Here is a 15,600-nt window from a genome sequence, read left to right on the forward strand (position 1 = left end):
GATGGAATTTACAGGATTCAAAAGAAGATTGGCCTTCTGTATGTACAACAAGGAAAACCACAGTTAGCATTAGATTAGGATTATTTTAAAACATAAATTTGGAGTGGGTATAAGCCCTCTGCTCGAGGGCAAAAGCCAACCACTGACTGAAGGATCAAAGAGAAATGTAAGTTTCTTACTCCCTCCTCTGAAGCATTTAGGATAGGCCACTGTTCAGAACAGGTCTGTGGACTAGATGGACCTAGCCTCTGATCCACTGTGTTCCCGTGTTACTGATATCGCTTCTGAGCAATGAAACCCAAGCTCTTTCTCTTCCCCCGCACGCTTACTTTGTACCTCTTATAGATGGAGTTATCAGAATTGAGTGTCATCGGGGTATTACAGTTACACTAGTGAGCGCTGTGCCTTACTGCTGAATGTAGATAGCCACTCTGTTTGTGTGACAGATACTGCATATGCAAAGAACAAAGTGAATGGCAAATGGTACTACTTTGATGACAGCAGTGTATCAATGGCTTCTGAAGATCAAATAGTGGTGAGTACTTGGACTCAGACTAATTCAAGATGGGGGAAGTCCCCAGATATACAACTCAGGAACATGCTGGGATGGACCCGGATGTTTTCTGCCTCTATTAATCAAATCATCGTAAATGCAGGCTAGAATCTGCTGTGGATTGAGGTCAGATTCAAGCTGACAATGCTGTGAAGGAGCAGCAGACTTTGTGTTGCTGAAGTTGCTCTATGTGTTTTGGAGTGAGTCGAACATCCCTTCCTGCATGAAAAGCCATTGGAGGGGATTTTCTTTTGTTTCAAGGACATCTCTGCAAAGATTCCCTGGCTGAGGTTCCTGCTAAAACACCTTTGGGTGGAGGGGCTGGCTTCTCAGAGCAAAGCCTGAATGGCTTGCCCCTGAGCCTGATAAGCTACAGTCTTCCCAGGATCTGTGGGGTGGGTACCAGGGCTGTCCAGCTCTGCACAGACAGTGGGGAAGAGAGGACAGTAAGGTGATATGAAAGCATTTCCTGGATTGTTTCTCTTGTTATAGCTATTGAAGCTCCATAAATCTCTACATACAGCTATATTACAAGCCATGCTTCCCTCTAGGCCTCCAGCCTCCACATGAGGCAGAGAAGTACTGAGCTGCCCCATTGGGAGTCTGCGATAGGTTATCTCCTGCATCATCAGCTTTCCAGAACTGTGCTTCGTGGATGGTTTCTTTTCCTCAGATTGGTTTTGTTTCCTTGTTTGGCAGACGAAAGCTGCATATGTGCTATTCTATCAGCGGCGGGACAGCAAGAAGCACGTAGCCCCATCTCTTCCTGCAGAAAGTAAGCTGGCATTGGAAGAGTGTGATGGCATGGATACCAACTGAGCCCAGCCTGCTGCGCTCGGACTTCTCGGTAGAGTTCTCTGTTTGACGCCATGTCTGGAGCATCTGATAGTTGCTGTTCTGCCTTCCGTAGGATTCTCAAGCAGCAAATCTAGTGTTGGGGGCTTAGTGCCTGGTGTTGTAAGATAGCACTGGGGAGCCAAGAATGAGCTGACGTGGGGTATTTAGAGGCCAAAAATTATATATATCAAAGCTTCAATAAAATTTTTGTAAATCTGTCTGGACTGTGTGGCTGGGAGCTGGGGAAGGAGAGGCTTGGGCTGGGCTGAGTTGTGGGGCTGGAGCTGGGGCCTGGGGCAGAGAGGGTGGCTGCAGGGTGTTGCAGAGATGACAGCGGTGTCATTTGGGCATGAATGCTATTCCTGTGGTGTGCCGGTTGCCAGCTCTGTGTGTAACTTTCAGGCCCAGTCCAGATTTTCTCTGTCTAATCTCATCAGCCTTAGTGTCCGGAATTCCTGCTATGGCTCCAGCAGTGCCTCTTACACACTCCCCAGTCCATGTGGCCACAGCTCCTGGTGTCGCTCTTCTTCTTTCTGCCTTTGCACCTTTTTTCCTGTGCTGAGCAGCTGGGTGCATTTGCTCTGGTCCCTGGCTGCTGGTGACATCTTTGACTATTCTGGGCAGCTGAGCCATGGGCCTTTCCCACATTCAGACATATCATTTTGGTCCCAAAAAAGCAGAAAATTCATTGGAAATGAAATGCAGCACCCCTGGCCACGTGGAGAGAGCTGTACTCTGATTGCAAAATATACACACTCCTGTGTGTACGATAGGATTTCAGCTCTGGCTCCCACTCTTAGCACAATCACAGGGTGAGGTCTTGGCCTTTGAGACCTAAATTCAGCCAGGTCTTGTACTATTAATTCATATTTCACAGTCCTTTGTGCCAGTTCCCATGGAAACCTGCTGATGATCCCTAGACTGACAACCCCCTGATAGTTTGTCCCCACACCCCTGTGAAACCTTGGGGGTTCTGTGCACCAGTGATCACAGCTTCCATGTGATCTCCACCTGCTGCTGTGTAGACGGCCTTACATACCACCCTCCCAGATGCTAATCCTTCCCAGGAGCTGGCCCAGTCAGAAAGTGGCCTCGCTCCAGTCCAGCCTTCCCCGGTGCTAACTCTTCCCTCTCCCCATTGCTGTCCACACTGGTTCCATGCCAGTGCCACCCCATATAGGCACTGCCAGCTGCCCAGGCCTCCCATTTGTTTATTTCCTAGAAGTTAAAAGGGAGGGAGGAAAGGCCCCGTGTGGGAACGCAGTACAGGATTAAAGCTGCATTCGCTAGGTTTGCTGTAAAGGAGAAGGGAGCTGCTGTATGCCCAGCCCTCTGGTTAGCATTGCGCTGCTGCTCGGCAGAGCGGTTCTTTTAAAGCACTGAGGTTTGAGTTGTTTAGCTCATAATTGCTGATGCTTCTGCTGTTTGGTTCTTGGTTTGTTTGGGTTTTTACACCTGGCTTAAGTGGATATTATGTTTCTTTTCTTTCCCCCTCACTAGGGGCTAAGTTTGAACTGTAGCACTGCACTGGTTTTTTTGTTTAGCATCTTTGATTGTGGGTTTTCCACCCCCTTCAAGTAAAAATTTGGGGAGACAGTGGGGAAAAAAAGTAAGAAAAGATCCTGTTAAAAATGAAGAACAATATAATGTAACAAATGTGCTTCCCTTTCTATATCTATAAGAAACCTTGCCACTTTCCTTTGTATGGTCAGACTGAAAAGGCATCCATCGGGCTGAAGGCTGATTCTTGGATGCTGAATTGAAATCTCTTCTAATATACTGCAGTAAAAAGGGTGACAGGAATCTGGCCTTCTTCTCTGCCTGTCAGCTGATTGGGTTCTGATTGGTGTGTACATTGTGTATAATGTCAAATCTGTTTTTAGACTGGCACTTTGTAAGTGACTGACTTTATTGTACAAAGAGGAAATAAAGAAGAGTGGTTTGCACTGAATTGGGGCTTTCTAGTGTCCTCAACCTTGCTTCTGTGAATTCGGATCAGAATGAATAGGTCACTGCTCCAAGACACAGGCTAGTTCGCAGGGGACTTCCCCTGGGAAGAGGCTGAAAGGTAGGAGTGGAATGCTGGTACCACAAGGAGTTCCAGCTTATCTCCTACTTACTGATCCCCCAAGCACAGGTGGGCCACATGAAGTGCACACACTGCTACCATAAGAATGACCATATGGGAGCAGACCAAAGGTCCATCTAGCCCAGTGTCCTGTCTTCCAACAGTGCCAATGCCAGGTGCCCCAGAGGGAACGAACAGAACAGGTAATCATCAAGTGATCCATCCCTTGTCAGCCAGCTGGACCAGTTCAGGATCTGTGTACTTCTGTGCAGCTGATCTGCACCAGATCGCCAGAAACAATTCTTATATGCTGTCAGGTTTAATTCCTATGTTTGGATTTTTGTCACTTTTGGAACAATGAAGGTTTAAATCTCCTATCAAAATGAGGATTTTGCGACAGCCTTCTTATGGCATCACTACTGCTCCACTGTTGTGAGAGGGTGATCGCGATATTCTGGGCTACCATGAAAAAATGTCATTAACTCCCTCAGTAACCATGTTGCTACTCAAAAACCAGTGATTAGCCCAAACTCATAAGCTCTTAGCACCGCCTTCAAAGAGATCTGGGTCTGAGTGCAGAGAGGGATTTGGCTGACTGTTTCTCCATCAATTTAATGTGTGATGGTGGATTTTGGTTTTTGTGGCAGTACAGACTATGGCTGCTTCTCATCTCCTTAGCCAAATTAACCAAGTCTTGCCTGTCATATTGGACTATTCATGGCCTTTGGGGCAGTGTACCCTCTATTTTTTCTATGCATATGCAGAATGAATTTTATATACACCAATATGGAGGTGATGTGTGAGACATCACCTCCATATTGGTGCACATAACAAAATTCATGTGGCGGGGGTGGTGCTGAGGAGTTCAGAGTGTGGGAGGGGGCTGAGGGGAAGGGGGAGGGCTCCAGCTGGGGGTGTGGGCTCTGGGGTGGAGCTGGGGATGAGGGGTTCAGGGCTGGGGCAGAGGGGTTAGGGTGTGTGGGGGTGCATGAGGGCTCTGGCTGGGAATGAGGGCTCTCGGGTGTGGCTGAAGGGTTCAGGGTGCAGGAGGGGGCTCAGGGCTGGGCAGAGGGTTGGGGTGTGTGCGGGGGTGAGGGCTCCAGCTAGGACTGTGGGATCTTGGATGGGGCCAGGGATGCGGGGTTTAGGGTGCAGGGTGCCCTGGGGCTACAATGGGGGTGAGAGAGGACTCCCTCCAGCTCTCTCTCCCTGCAGCAGCACCTGGGCTGTGGGGGTATAGGTGCCTCTCCCCACCACAGCAGCTCTGAGGCTGGGGTTGTGGGAGAGGCACCTCTTTCCCAGCAGTGGCAGGTCCAAGGTTGGGGGAGAGGCATCTCTCCCCATCGCAGCACTGAGCGCCTGCACAGCACTTAATAGGCTGCGATGCAGCTGCACAGCTTAGAGGGAATTTAGCTATGGGGTTTTCTGTAAGGTCTTCTCTACACACAGATTTGCACTGATTATACTTAAACCAAAATCAGTACCCACACAGAAGTTTGCATGGGATTAGCTAACCTGCTTTAAGAATGGCTTATTTTGGTTTAGACCCAGGCTATGTCTACACTGGCAACTGAATGACAAAACTTTTGTCTTTCAGAGGTGTTTAGCACCCCACCCCCACCCCACAAAGACACAAGTTTTCCACGATAAGCACCCATGTGAACAGCACGTTGTCATCCTGCCGACGATGCAAAAGCTGCTCGTTGGGAATGGAAGTTTTTTGTCAGCAGGAGAACCAACGAACAGTGGCTACACTGCATGATTTTTAGCGGCGTGGCTGTAAGCTGTGCAGTGTAGACATAGCCTAAACCTGTTCCCGATGAACTTCAGCTAAGCCACGCTCAGCCTGCTTTAAACAGAACTCGGAGCATGCATACGGGTTTGCAACACTACAGCATGCTGCCTTTCGGTACACTGATATGACCCAGTAAAAAACACAAGCCCTTGGTTCCCCAGTTTGATTCCTGCTTGCAGGTGGGAGAGGTGCCAGCTGCCAGCCTGTCTCTGCTTTGAGCATGGGAGTTGCACTCTGTCATCCCACTGGGAGAGGCTGGCACAGGCTCCAGCCCACTCCCCACAGCCAGAGGAAGTGCTGCCCACCCACAGGGTCTCCCAGGGGGCAGCATGGAGTCTGTGATGGAAGAAGCAACCTCCAGCTGCAGAATAGTCTGAATAGGCAGCAGTCCTGGCCTGGATTAATCAGCCCAGTTTAGGAGCCTAGAGCCAAGTCAACCCTATGACCCAGAAGATTCTGAAGAAGCCTCACATGTTGGGGCTGTCCCGGGCATCCTCATGTTTCTGCTATCTAGTCTCCAGGGCCTGCTTGCTGCTGCCACTGAAGTGGCCCTGACCAAAGGTTTGACCAGTCGCACTAATGATGTCTTTTGCTCTCCTCAGACACGCCCTTCAAGTTGCAGTGGGGGAGGTTTAGATTGGATATTAGGAAAAACTTTTTCACTAAGAGGGTGGTGAAACACTGGAATGCGTTACCTAGGGAGGTGGTAGAATCTCCTTCCTTAGAGGTTTTTAAGGTCCGGCTTGACAAAGCCCTGGCTGGGATGATTTAACTGGGAATTGGTCCTGCTTCGAGCAGGGGGTTGGACTAGATGACCTTCAGGGGTCCCTTCCAACCCTGATATTCTATGATTCTATGATTCAGGGAAGGGAGAAGTCTCCTGCTAAGAGGCAGGGGCTGTCTGCCTGAAGCAGCCACAAGAGTCTCTGAGGAGGATTGCATTAGGCATGTGTTCTCTGCTTTGGCCACCTCCCCTATAAGAGGAGTGACACCAAAGGCTTGCCCCTGTTTCTGGGGGAGCAAGTCCAAGAGAAAATGCTCCCAGTGCATCCTTTGGCACAAAAGATCCTTGAACTGGAGCTTGTGTCCTGCAGTAGATAGAAAACAATGGCAAGTAGAGAGAGGCTGTGGGGTAGCGGTCATGGCCTGAGACTGCAGAAGAGCATCATGCAGAGCTGCCTTCTGAGACAACCTCAGGCAGGCAGTACTGTGCTTTTGTGTGCAGGTGAACTAGCTTCGTAATAAATGCCTTAAACATGACACAGGAGAGAGGAGCCTGGTCAGGAAGCCACAGATGGAATGATGGCAAAGGACAGACACCACGTTTGATTATGTGATGGGGTTGCCTGTGATAGCAGGAGATGGACGTGATGAGCCAGGGGCTCCCTTCCAGCCCTGTCCCTGTTATGTGTGTTCCCATAGTACCTAGAGGCCCCAGCCAAGATACAGTCTTTGCCCTAAAACCCTTTTCTATTTAGAGAGAGGCAGTGACTGGGCCAAGGTCATGCAGCAGGGCAGAGCTGGAGCCAGAACCCAGGTTTCCTGTGTTCCAGTCCAGTGCATTGGTCATTGAACTTTGCTGCCTCTTGTGACACTAATGTTGGGTGCTGGAAGGATAGTGGGGTGAGAGGGATGGGGGAGGATGGTCTGGAAAGATAGTGTAAGAAGGGAGGCCATGGGATGAGTCCTGAGATGGCAGTGAGGAGAAGGGTGGGACAGTTGAATTCCCCAGGAATGCTGGAGAAGCAGTTGGAGAGATCAGCGAATCACAGAAAGGATGCGGAGCAGTGAATATGATGGGGACAGGTACTGACCTGCAACAGAACAACCTGCAATCATAGTAAGCTGGGCTCACTGCAGCAACATACACTTCAATACAGCCAAGTAAAAGGTCACACATCTAGGAACAAAGCATGTAGGTTCCACTTACAGGATGGGGGACTATATCCTGTATAGGGATGACTCTGAAAAGGACTTGGGAGTCACAGTGGAAACCAGCGAAATATGAGCTCCCAGTGGAATATGGTGGCTGAAGGTGCTGTTCAGGTGCATAAACAGAAGAATCTCATGTGGGAGGTGATATTCCCTCTGCATACAGCCATTGGTGAGGCCATTGTAATATTATGTCCTGTCCAGTCCACACTTCAAAAAGGGTATGAAAGGAAATTGAAAACGGATCAGAAAAGAGCTACAGGAATGATTTGAGGTCTGAAAAACCTGCCTCACAAGTGAGATGCTTGAGCTCAATCTATTTAGTTACTCCAAGAGAAGATTAAGAGGTGATCTGATCACAGTGTATATTTGTGTGTACCTATATGGGGAGATATTTGGGAGTACAGAGCTTTTGATAAACTTTGGTCTTTAAAATTAACATACATGAACTGAGAAAATACTGTAACCCCTTTGGGGAGGTAGTTGCTTTGTGTGGATTTGCAGCGAGAGGCAGAAGAGGGCACCTGAGAGGTTTGTTGGGGAAAGTTCACTGGTGCCAGAGATGACCAGGAGCACATAAGACTTGCCGCTGGACTGGAACTCTGCCAGGATTCCTGAACTCTCGTGCAAATGTAGTGCTCAGCGTCCATCCTTTTATGTTGTGATAGCACTGGGCCATTGGGGCCTCTTGTTGGATGTAAGCCTGCTCCACCACTCCCTCATCTTCTCCCTCTGTTGCTTTTTTTCCATTCATCCCTCTCTACATCAGTATTCCTTCTTTGAGTGCTGTCCCTGTGGGTGCTCCATTCCAAGTGACGGTGCGTCCCGGTGCTGTTGATTGGAGATCTTAGATAGCAGTGCCTGGCTGGGCTGTGCGTGCGCAGCTGCTATCTCGCGGAACTGAGGGAGTCAGGCTGTGCATGCGCTGAACAGACTCAAATAATGCTGTGAGACAGCAGCTGTAGACATGTGGCCTGACCAGGCACTGCTTCCGAAATTCTCCCATCAATGGCGCCAGGACACACCGTCACCTGGAGTGGAGCACCCACAGGGGGACACATCTTGAAGAATCTCAGTTACTGCACAAGGTGAGTAACCTTCTCTTTATATTAATGGTACTATTGATGGTGGAGGGGGTTTACCTCTGGGGGTTTGGAAGAGGTTCCCCTGGGATGGAAGGGAGTTTCTCTGCTGCATTCCTCCACACTCCTTCTCTTGGCCACAGCACCTGCAGAGCATACTCCGTCTTGGCCTTGAGGGCGCTAAAGTTACAATCTAATCATATAAATTATGTGGATGTTTATTCTTATTCATGTTAATCAAATAAACTCACATTTCCAGTCAACTATAATAAATTTTGCCCATAGCTATAAAATAACTTCCAAGAATCTCACCTACTAGTTTATTTTTCCTGAAAAGCATCAAGAGGGGCTCAAGGCCACTAGACATTAACATAAATACCAGCTGAGAAGAGTTAATCAATAGTTTGCAGTGCATAGTCACTCTTGTCTTGTGATGCTACCTCAGCATTATACCTGACCTTCCACAAGTTATATTTGATCTTCTAAAGGTTTTCCCAGTCTTGTATTAATTTATTCAGTTATTTATGCAAAGTAAAACAGCTTCAATAAGAGAGATTGAGCATCCCCTGCCCCAGAATCCCCTATAACCTGCTGGCTAGGGCACTTACTGGAGATGCATGTTCCACCCCCCCTCCAAATCTGGCTGAGCAGGGATTCACACAGAAGTCCTGATATGCTCAGCCCTGCCTCTCTTTGTGAATTAGGCATGCACAGAGCATGCCTACTGGATGGAGCCTGGCAAGTGAGAGAAGCAGTGCAGCATCTCACCTGAGAATCCCACTGAGAGGTGTTAGCTAGCTCTCTGAGCAGCTCATGAGCTGTGGTGAGGTGATGTCAGGAGTTAGGCCACTTGGCACATGCCCACTGGCAAAAATTTAGGCACATGTGAGGATTTTGGCCCCTCTAGGGTCAGGTGCCAGCTAAGTAGGGGTCAGTGGCACCCAAATGTTAGATTTAGGTCTCTTAAGTGGCAGTTGGGCACCTCTGTCCCTGTGTGAATCTCGTCCTAGATTATCAGAAGGGTTCCTTCTGCCCTTCACATCTATGATTATGGGGCATATGAACGAATGGAATGGTCACTCCTGTCAAAACCAGCAGATGTGCTCTATTGAGAGCAGGAAGTGTGTAGGGGGTAGGGGGCGGAGGGGATGTGGGGTATGGGAAGGTGAAGAAGAGAAAGCTGAGAGGTGGAGCAGAGGATCCCAAGGCCAGGTAACATGGGGTGGGGCACCAGCAGAGAATTCCTGGTGGATGGTGTCCAATTAAAGAAGTATGGGCTGGATGAATGCACTATAAGGTGGGTAGAAAGTTGGCTAGATTGTCGGGCTCAACGGGTAGTCATCAATGGCTCCATGTCTAGTTGGCAGCTGGTGTCAAGTGGAGTGCCCCAGGGGTCGGTTCTGGAGCCGGTTTTGTTCAATATGCACTCTCAGCAAATTTGCAGATGATACTAAAGGAGGAGTGGTAGATACGCTGGAGGGCAGGGATAGGATACAGAGGGACCTAGACAAATTGGAGGATTGGGCCAAAAGAAATCTGGTGAGGTTCAATAAGGGTAAGTGCAGGGTCCTGCACTTAGGACGGAAGAACCCAATGCACAGCTACAGACTAGGGACCGAATGGCTAGGCAGCAGTTCTGCAGAAAAGGACCTAGGGGTGACAGTGGATGAGAAGCTGGATATGAGTCAGCAGTGTGCCCTTGTTGCCAAGAAGGCCAATGGCATTTTGGGATGTATAAGTAGGGGCATAGCCAGCAGATCGAGGGACGTGATCGTCCCCCTCTATTCGACATTGATGAGGCCTCATCTGGAGTACTGTGTCCAGTTTTGGGCCCCACACTACAGGAAGGATGTGGATAAATTGGAGAGAGTCCAGCAAAGGGCAACAAAAATGATTAGGGGTCTGGAACACATGACTTATGAGGAGAGGCTGAGGGAACTGGGATTGTTTAGTCTGCAGAAGAGAAGAATGAGGGGGGATTTGATAGCTGCTTTCAACTACCTGAGAGGTGGTTCCAGAGAGGATGGTTCTAGACTATTCTCAGTGGTAGAAGAGGACAGGACAAGGAGTAATGGTCTCAAGCTGCAGTGGGGGAGGTTTAGGTTGGATATTAGGAAAAACTTTTTCACTAGGAGGGTGGTGAAACACTGGAATGCGTTACCTAGGGAGGTGGTAGAATCTCCTTCCTTAGAAGTTTTTAAGGTCAGGCTTGACAAAGCCCTGGCTGGGATGATTTAATTGGGGATTGGTCCTGCTTTGAGCAGGGGGTTGGACTAGCTGACCTCCTGAGGTCCCTTCCAACCCTGATATTCTATGATTCTATGAATTGCCATAGGTTACTCTGGTGAGGTCTGGGGCAGAAGAGGACATTAGTAGCTGTTTCCCTCGTGACAGTTTAAGAGCCTGTGAATGTCATGAGGATGCCTGCAGGAGAAGGGAATGGTAAGTGCGGCCACAGGGGCAGCCCTGGCCAGGGGCAGGGGGCGGGAAGGTTCCGTGGCAGTTAGGGCAGGAAGGACCTGGCTGTTGGGAGCCCGCAGGACAGACTGATATGGCAGCAGTTCTGGCCATCAGCCCTGAGGAAGGAGGCTGGTGTAATTACTAACTGGGATTTTGCTTGTCCTGTTGCTGTTACTCCCCAGAAGGACCGAGACCAGGCTAGGCCTGCCCTGAAGGGCCCACCAACATCTGATCTTGCCAGTCCAGTAACCCGGCTCTACAGGAGATGGTGAGTATGGTGGGGAGGGGGGATGATGAGGCCATCCACAAAAAAGGAAAATTAATACTCACTGTTCATCTTCTCTGCCAGAAGAGCAAACACTGACTGGGGGCGGCAGAGTGGGGAAGTGCTGCTTCAGTTATGAGAAATCAGGGACAACATGGTCCAGAGAGTTCACAGGAAGCAGTGATCGCCCTCACAAATGCCTCATTTACTCACTTCAGTAGAGAGACCAGTTACTGCCTGCTCCAAGTACAGACTTGGACAACACTGTCACTTAGTGAAAGTGACCTTTTCAATGATCATAACTAAGCACAATTCCCCTGACAATAAAACATGCTTGCAATGACACTGGCATGATTTAAAAACCCTGGGCTGGATTCACAAAAGGACTTAAGTGCCTCTCTGCTTCTTTAGGCACCTAAGTCCACCATTTATGTGGATCACCGCTCAAGTTCACCACTCAGCTGCTGCCTAACCCAGTAGGTGCCTAAATTCCTGGCAAGTAGGCATGTGAATAGCCTCCTAAGTCCTGACACCACCCCACAGCGAATGAGCAGCTCTGTACTCTCATGTGAGAGAAAACCCCTGTGGCCCTGAAGTGGGATTCTGAAACATGGTCCCCTGCCTATCTCACCAATTGGGCCTCAGAGCACATCTTCAGGTATGCGTGGCTTGTGTCCACAATAACCTGGTGGTCCGGGCACTCACTAGGGGTATCTGGGACCTGGGTTCAAGGCCCTACTCCAAATCAGGCAGCTCATGGATTTGAGTGTCCTAATCCTGGATTACTGGCTATAATGGAGGAGTGGGAAGATGTGCATGGATCTGGGCGGGGGGGAGGGTTGTGGGTTTTTTTGTGAGAAAGAGAGGACTGGGCTCAGGTGGCTAGCTCCCGGAGAAGGGTTACAGCCCCTAAGTTTTGCTGGTGGGTATGCACATAACCGCTGAATCCCTGAGGCCATCAAGCTGTTTGGTGGTTAGTGCACATGGAGATTCACAAATTAGGTGTTCCCCTGTCTGTCTCGTCTCCAGGGCCTGATCCAGTAGGTGTGATCATGCCTTGCACAAAAAGCAATTGGACACAAGCAGAGCGGGAATTTTTGTGGCTGGCTGGTGGGGACATGTGTGCCATTATACCCAATAGCTACAGCATGCACTGGGGATGTGGGAGACCCAGGTTTGAAACCAGCTCTGCCTGATTTGAAGCAAGCAACTAAACCCAGAGCTCCCACAGCTATTGGGTGTTCTGGGAGAAGTCACATTACAATCCCTTCCCCAAATCAGGCAGAGTCAGGATCCAAATGTGGATCTCCCACATCCCAGGAAGGGCCCCAACCACTGAACTTATAGAGTCTGTATCTCCCTCCATCTGGCCCTACAGACAACAGACTCCCCCCTTCCCCGCCCCCAACCCTGCACTTCATAGCAAGAACAGGTTAGGGTTGCCAGGCATTTGGTGCAGCTCCTGTCAGCACTGCCACCTGGGTCATTAAAATTCTGGTTGGCAGTGCTGCGGATCTAGGGCAGGCTAGTCCCTACCTGTCCTGGCTCTGCACTGTGGGCCGGAAGTGGCCAGCAGCTCTGGCTCCTAGGTGGGGGACACAGGCCTGCATGCACTGCCCCTGCCCTGAGCACTGGCTCTGCACTCTGCACTCCCATTGGCTGGGAACCGTGGCCAATGGGAGCTGCGGGGGAGGGGGGCGATGCCTGCAGGTGAGAGCATCACATGGAGCCTCCTGGCCCCCCTGCCCAGGAGCCAGACCAGGACAGGCAGGGAGCTGACCAGGAGCTGACCGAGGGAAGCACGCACCCCAACCCTGAGCCCCAGCCCTGAGCACCCTCCTACACTTTGAACCCCTCATCCCTGGCCCCACCTCAGAACCCACACCCCCAGCCCAGAGCCCGTACCCCATCCTGCACTTCAACCGGCAGACCCCTCCGGCACTCTGAATCCCTTGGCCCCAGCCTGGAGCCCCCTCCTGGACCCCAATCCCCTCATCCCTGGCCCCAGCCCAGAGCCTGTACCCTCTCCTGCACCTCAACCCACAGCCCCCTATCACACGCCAAATCCCTTGACCCCAGCCTGGAGCCCCCTCCCACACCCTGAACCCCTCACCCCAACCCCCTGCCCCAGCCCAGTGAAAGTGAGTGAGGGTGCAGGAGAGTGAGCCACCAAGGGAGGGGAAATTAGAATCTCTAGAGAATTTAGCAGCCAAACACTAACAAATCAATCCTGAGTATGTGCAAACTGAGATTTCTAGAGGTCAAATTTGAGTGAATTTTCCCAGAGTCACCTTGACTCCAGTGTGAGCTGCTTGCCACATTTCAAGTCCATGCTCCAAAGCACAGAAGCACTAGAGCTTCTCAACAAAACAGATGTAAGATTTTTTTTTCATATAGTGATGTTCTTGGAAGTGGCTATACCATTATCACTGAAACTTTCCAAAAACATTCAGCCTGAGGCAGACATCTGGTATGGAAAATTTAAACCCAAATGGTTAAAGTTTGGCAAAATTATAAGCAACTAAAAATCGGGTCTCATGGTAGTATACATCGGGCACCTGTATGATAGGTGGTTCTACCTTCACTGCCTATAATAAAAACAATGGGCCTGCTGGTAACAATTGAACCAGATAGCTAACTTAGCTTAACTTCAGTATCTGGAAAGATAATGGAGCAAATAATTAAGCAATCAATTTACAAACACCTAGAAGGTGAGAAGTAAGTCAGCATGGATTTGCCAAGAACAAATTGTATCTCAGCAACCTAATAGCTTTCTTTGACAGAGTAACAAGCCTTATGGATGGGGGGAAGTGGTGTGGTATATCTTGACCTTAGTAAGGCTTTTGATACTGTCTCACATGACTGTCTCATAAACAAACTAGGGAAATACAGCCTAGATGGAGCTACTATAAAACGGGTGCAAAACTGGTTGGAAAACCATTCCCAGACAGTAGTTCTCAGTGGTTCACAATCAAGCTGGAAGGACATATTGAGTCAGTTCTGGGCCCAGTTCTGTTCAATATCTTCATCAATGATTTAGATAACGGCAAAGAGAGTACATGATTTAACTGGGAATTGGTCCTGCTTCGAGCAGGGGGTTGGACTAGATGACCTTCTGGGGTCCCTTCCAACCCTGATATTCTATGATTCTATGATTTATAAAGTTTGTGGACAATACCAAGCTGGGAGGGGTTGCAAATGCTTTGGAGGATAGGATTAAAATTCAAAATGATCTGAACACACTGGAGAAATGGTCTGAAGTAAACAGGATGAAATTAAATAAGGACAAATGCAAAGTGCTCCACTTAGAAAGGAACAATAAGCTGCACACATACAAAATGGGAAATGAGTGCCTAAGTAGGAGTACTGTGGAAAGGGATCTGGGGGTGATAGTGGATCACAAGCTAAATATGACTCAACAATGTAACACTTGGAAAAAAAGCAAACATCATTCTGGGATGTATTAGCAGGAGTGTTGTAAGTAAGACACAGAAGTAATTCTTTTGCTCTACTAAGCGCTGATTAGGCCTCAGCTGGAGTATTGGGTCCAGTTCTGGGAGCTACATTTCAGGAAAGATGTGGATAAATTGGAGAAATCTGGACAAAAAATTATTAAAGATATAGAAAACATGACCTATGAGGGGAGACTGAAAATATTGGGTTTGTTTAGTCTGGAGAAGAGAAGACTGAGGGGATGTGAGAACAGTTTTCAAGTTCATAAAACAGTGGTTTTCAACCTGTGGTCCGCAGACGGTCTAAGATTTCCAAAGGGGTCTACACCTCTATTTGAATTTTTTATGGGTCTGCAGATAAAAAAGGCTGAAAATCACTGACATAAAAGGTTGTTACAAGGAAGAGGGTGTGTCAAGGTTCCTCCCCCACTCTGAACTCTAGGGTACAGATGTGGGGACCTGCATGAAAAACCTCCTAAGCTTATCTTTACCAGCTTAGGTCAAAACTTCCCCAAGGTACAAAATATTCCACCCGTTGTCCTTGGACTGGCCGCTACCACCACCAAACTAATACTGGTTACTGGGGAAGAGCTGTTTAGACGCGTCCTTCCCCCAAAAATACTTCCCAAAACCTTGCACCCCACTTCCTGGACAAGGTTTGGTAAAAAGCCTCACCAATTTGTCTAGGTGACTACAGACCCAGACCCTTGGATCTTAAGAACAATGAACAATGCTCCCAACACTTGCACCCCCCCCTTTCCTGGGAAATGTTGGATAAAAAGCCTCACCAATTTGCATAGGTGACCACAGACCCAAACCCTTGGATCTGAGAACAATGAAAAAGCATTCAGTTTTCTTACAAGAAGACTTTTAATAAAAATAGAAGTAAATAGAAATAAAGAAATCCCCCCTGTAAAATCAGGATGGTAGATATCTTACAGGGTAATTAGATTCAAAAACATAGAGAACCCCTCTAGGCAAAACCTTAAGTTACAAAAAAGATACACAGACAGAAATAGTTATTCTATTCAGCACAATTCTTTTCTCAGCCATTTAAAGAAATCATAATCTAACACATACCTAGCTAGATTACTTACTAAAAGTTCTAAGACTCCATTCCTGGTCTATCCCTGACAAAGAACCAGCATATAGACAG

General features: G+C 48.7%; 1 protein-coding gene across 4 annotated transcripts in view; it reads left to right on the forward strand.

Annotated features, from left to right (window-relative positions):
• The window catches only part of USP4 (ubiquitin specific peptidase 4), a 97,836-nt gene extending 94,495 nt beyond the window's left edge, over window positions 1-3,341 (forward strand). For all 4 annotated transcript variants that reach the window (XM_073352709.1, XM_073352711.1, XM_073352710.1 and 1 more), the window contains 2 exons: window positions 447-535; window positions 1,253-3,341. In XM_073352709.1, coding sequence (XP_073208810.1) covers window positions 447-535; window positions 1,253-1,372 — 209 coding nt within the window. In that variant the 3' untranslated portion in view covers window positions 1,373-3,341. The remainder of the gene's footprint in view (window positions 1-446; window positions 536-1,252) is intronic.
• The last annotated feature ends 12,259 nt before the right edge of the window (window positions 3,342-15,600 follow it).

Source organism: Lepidochelys kempii, chromosome 7 (genome assembly GCF_965140265.1).
Source record: "Lepidochelys kempii isolate rLepKem1 chromosome 7, rLepKem1.hap2, whole genome shotgun sequence".
Classification (NCBI taxonomy): domain Eukaryota; kingdom Metazoa; phylum Chordata; order Testudines; family Cheloniidae; genus Lepidochelys; species Lepidochelys kempii.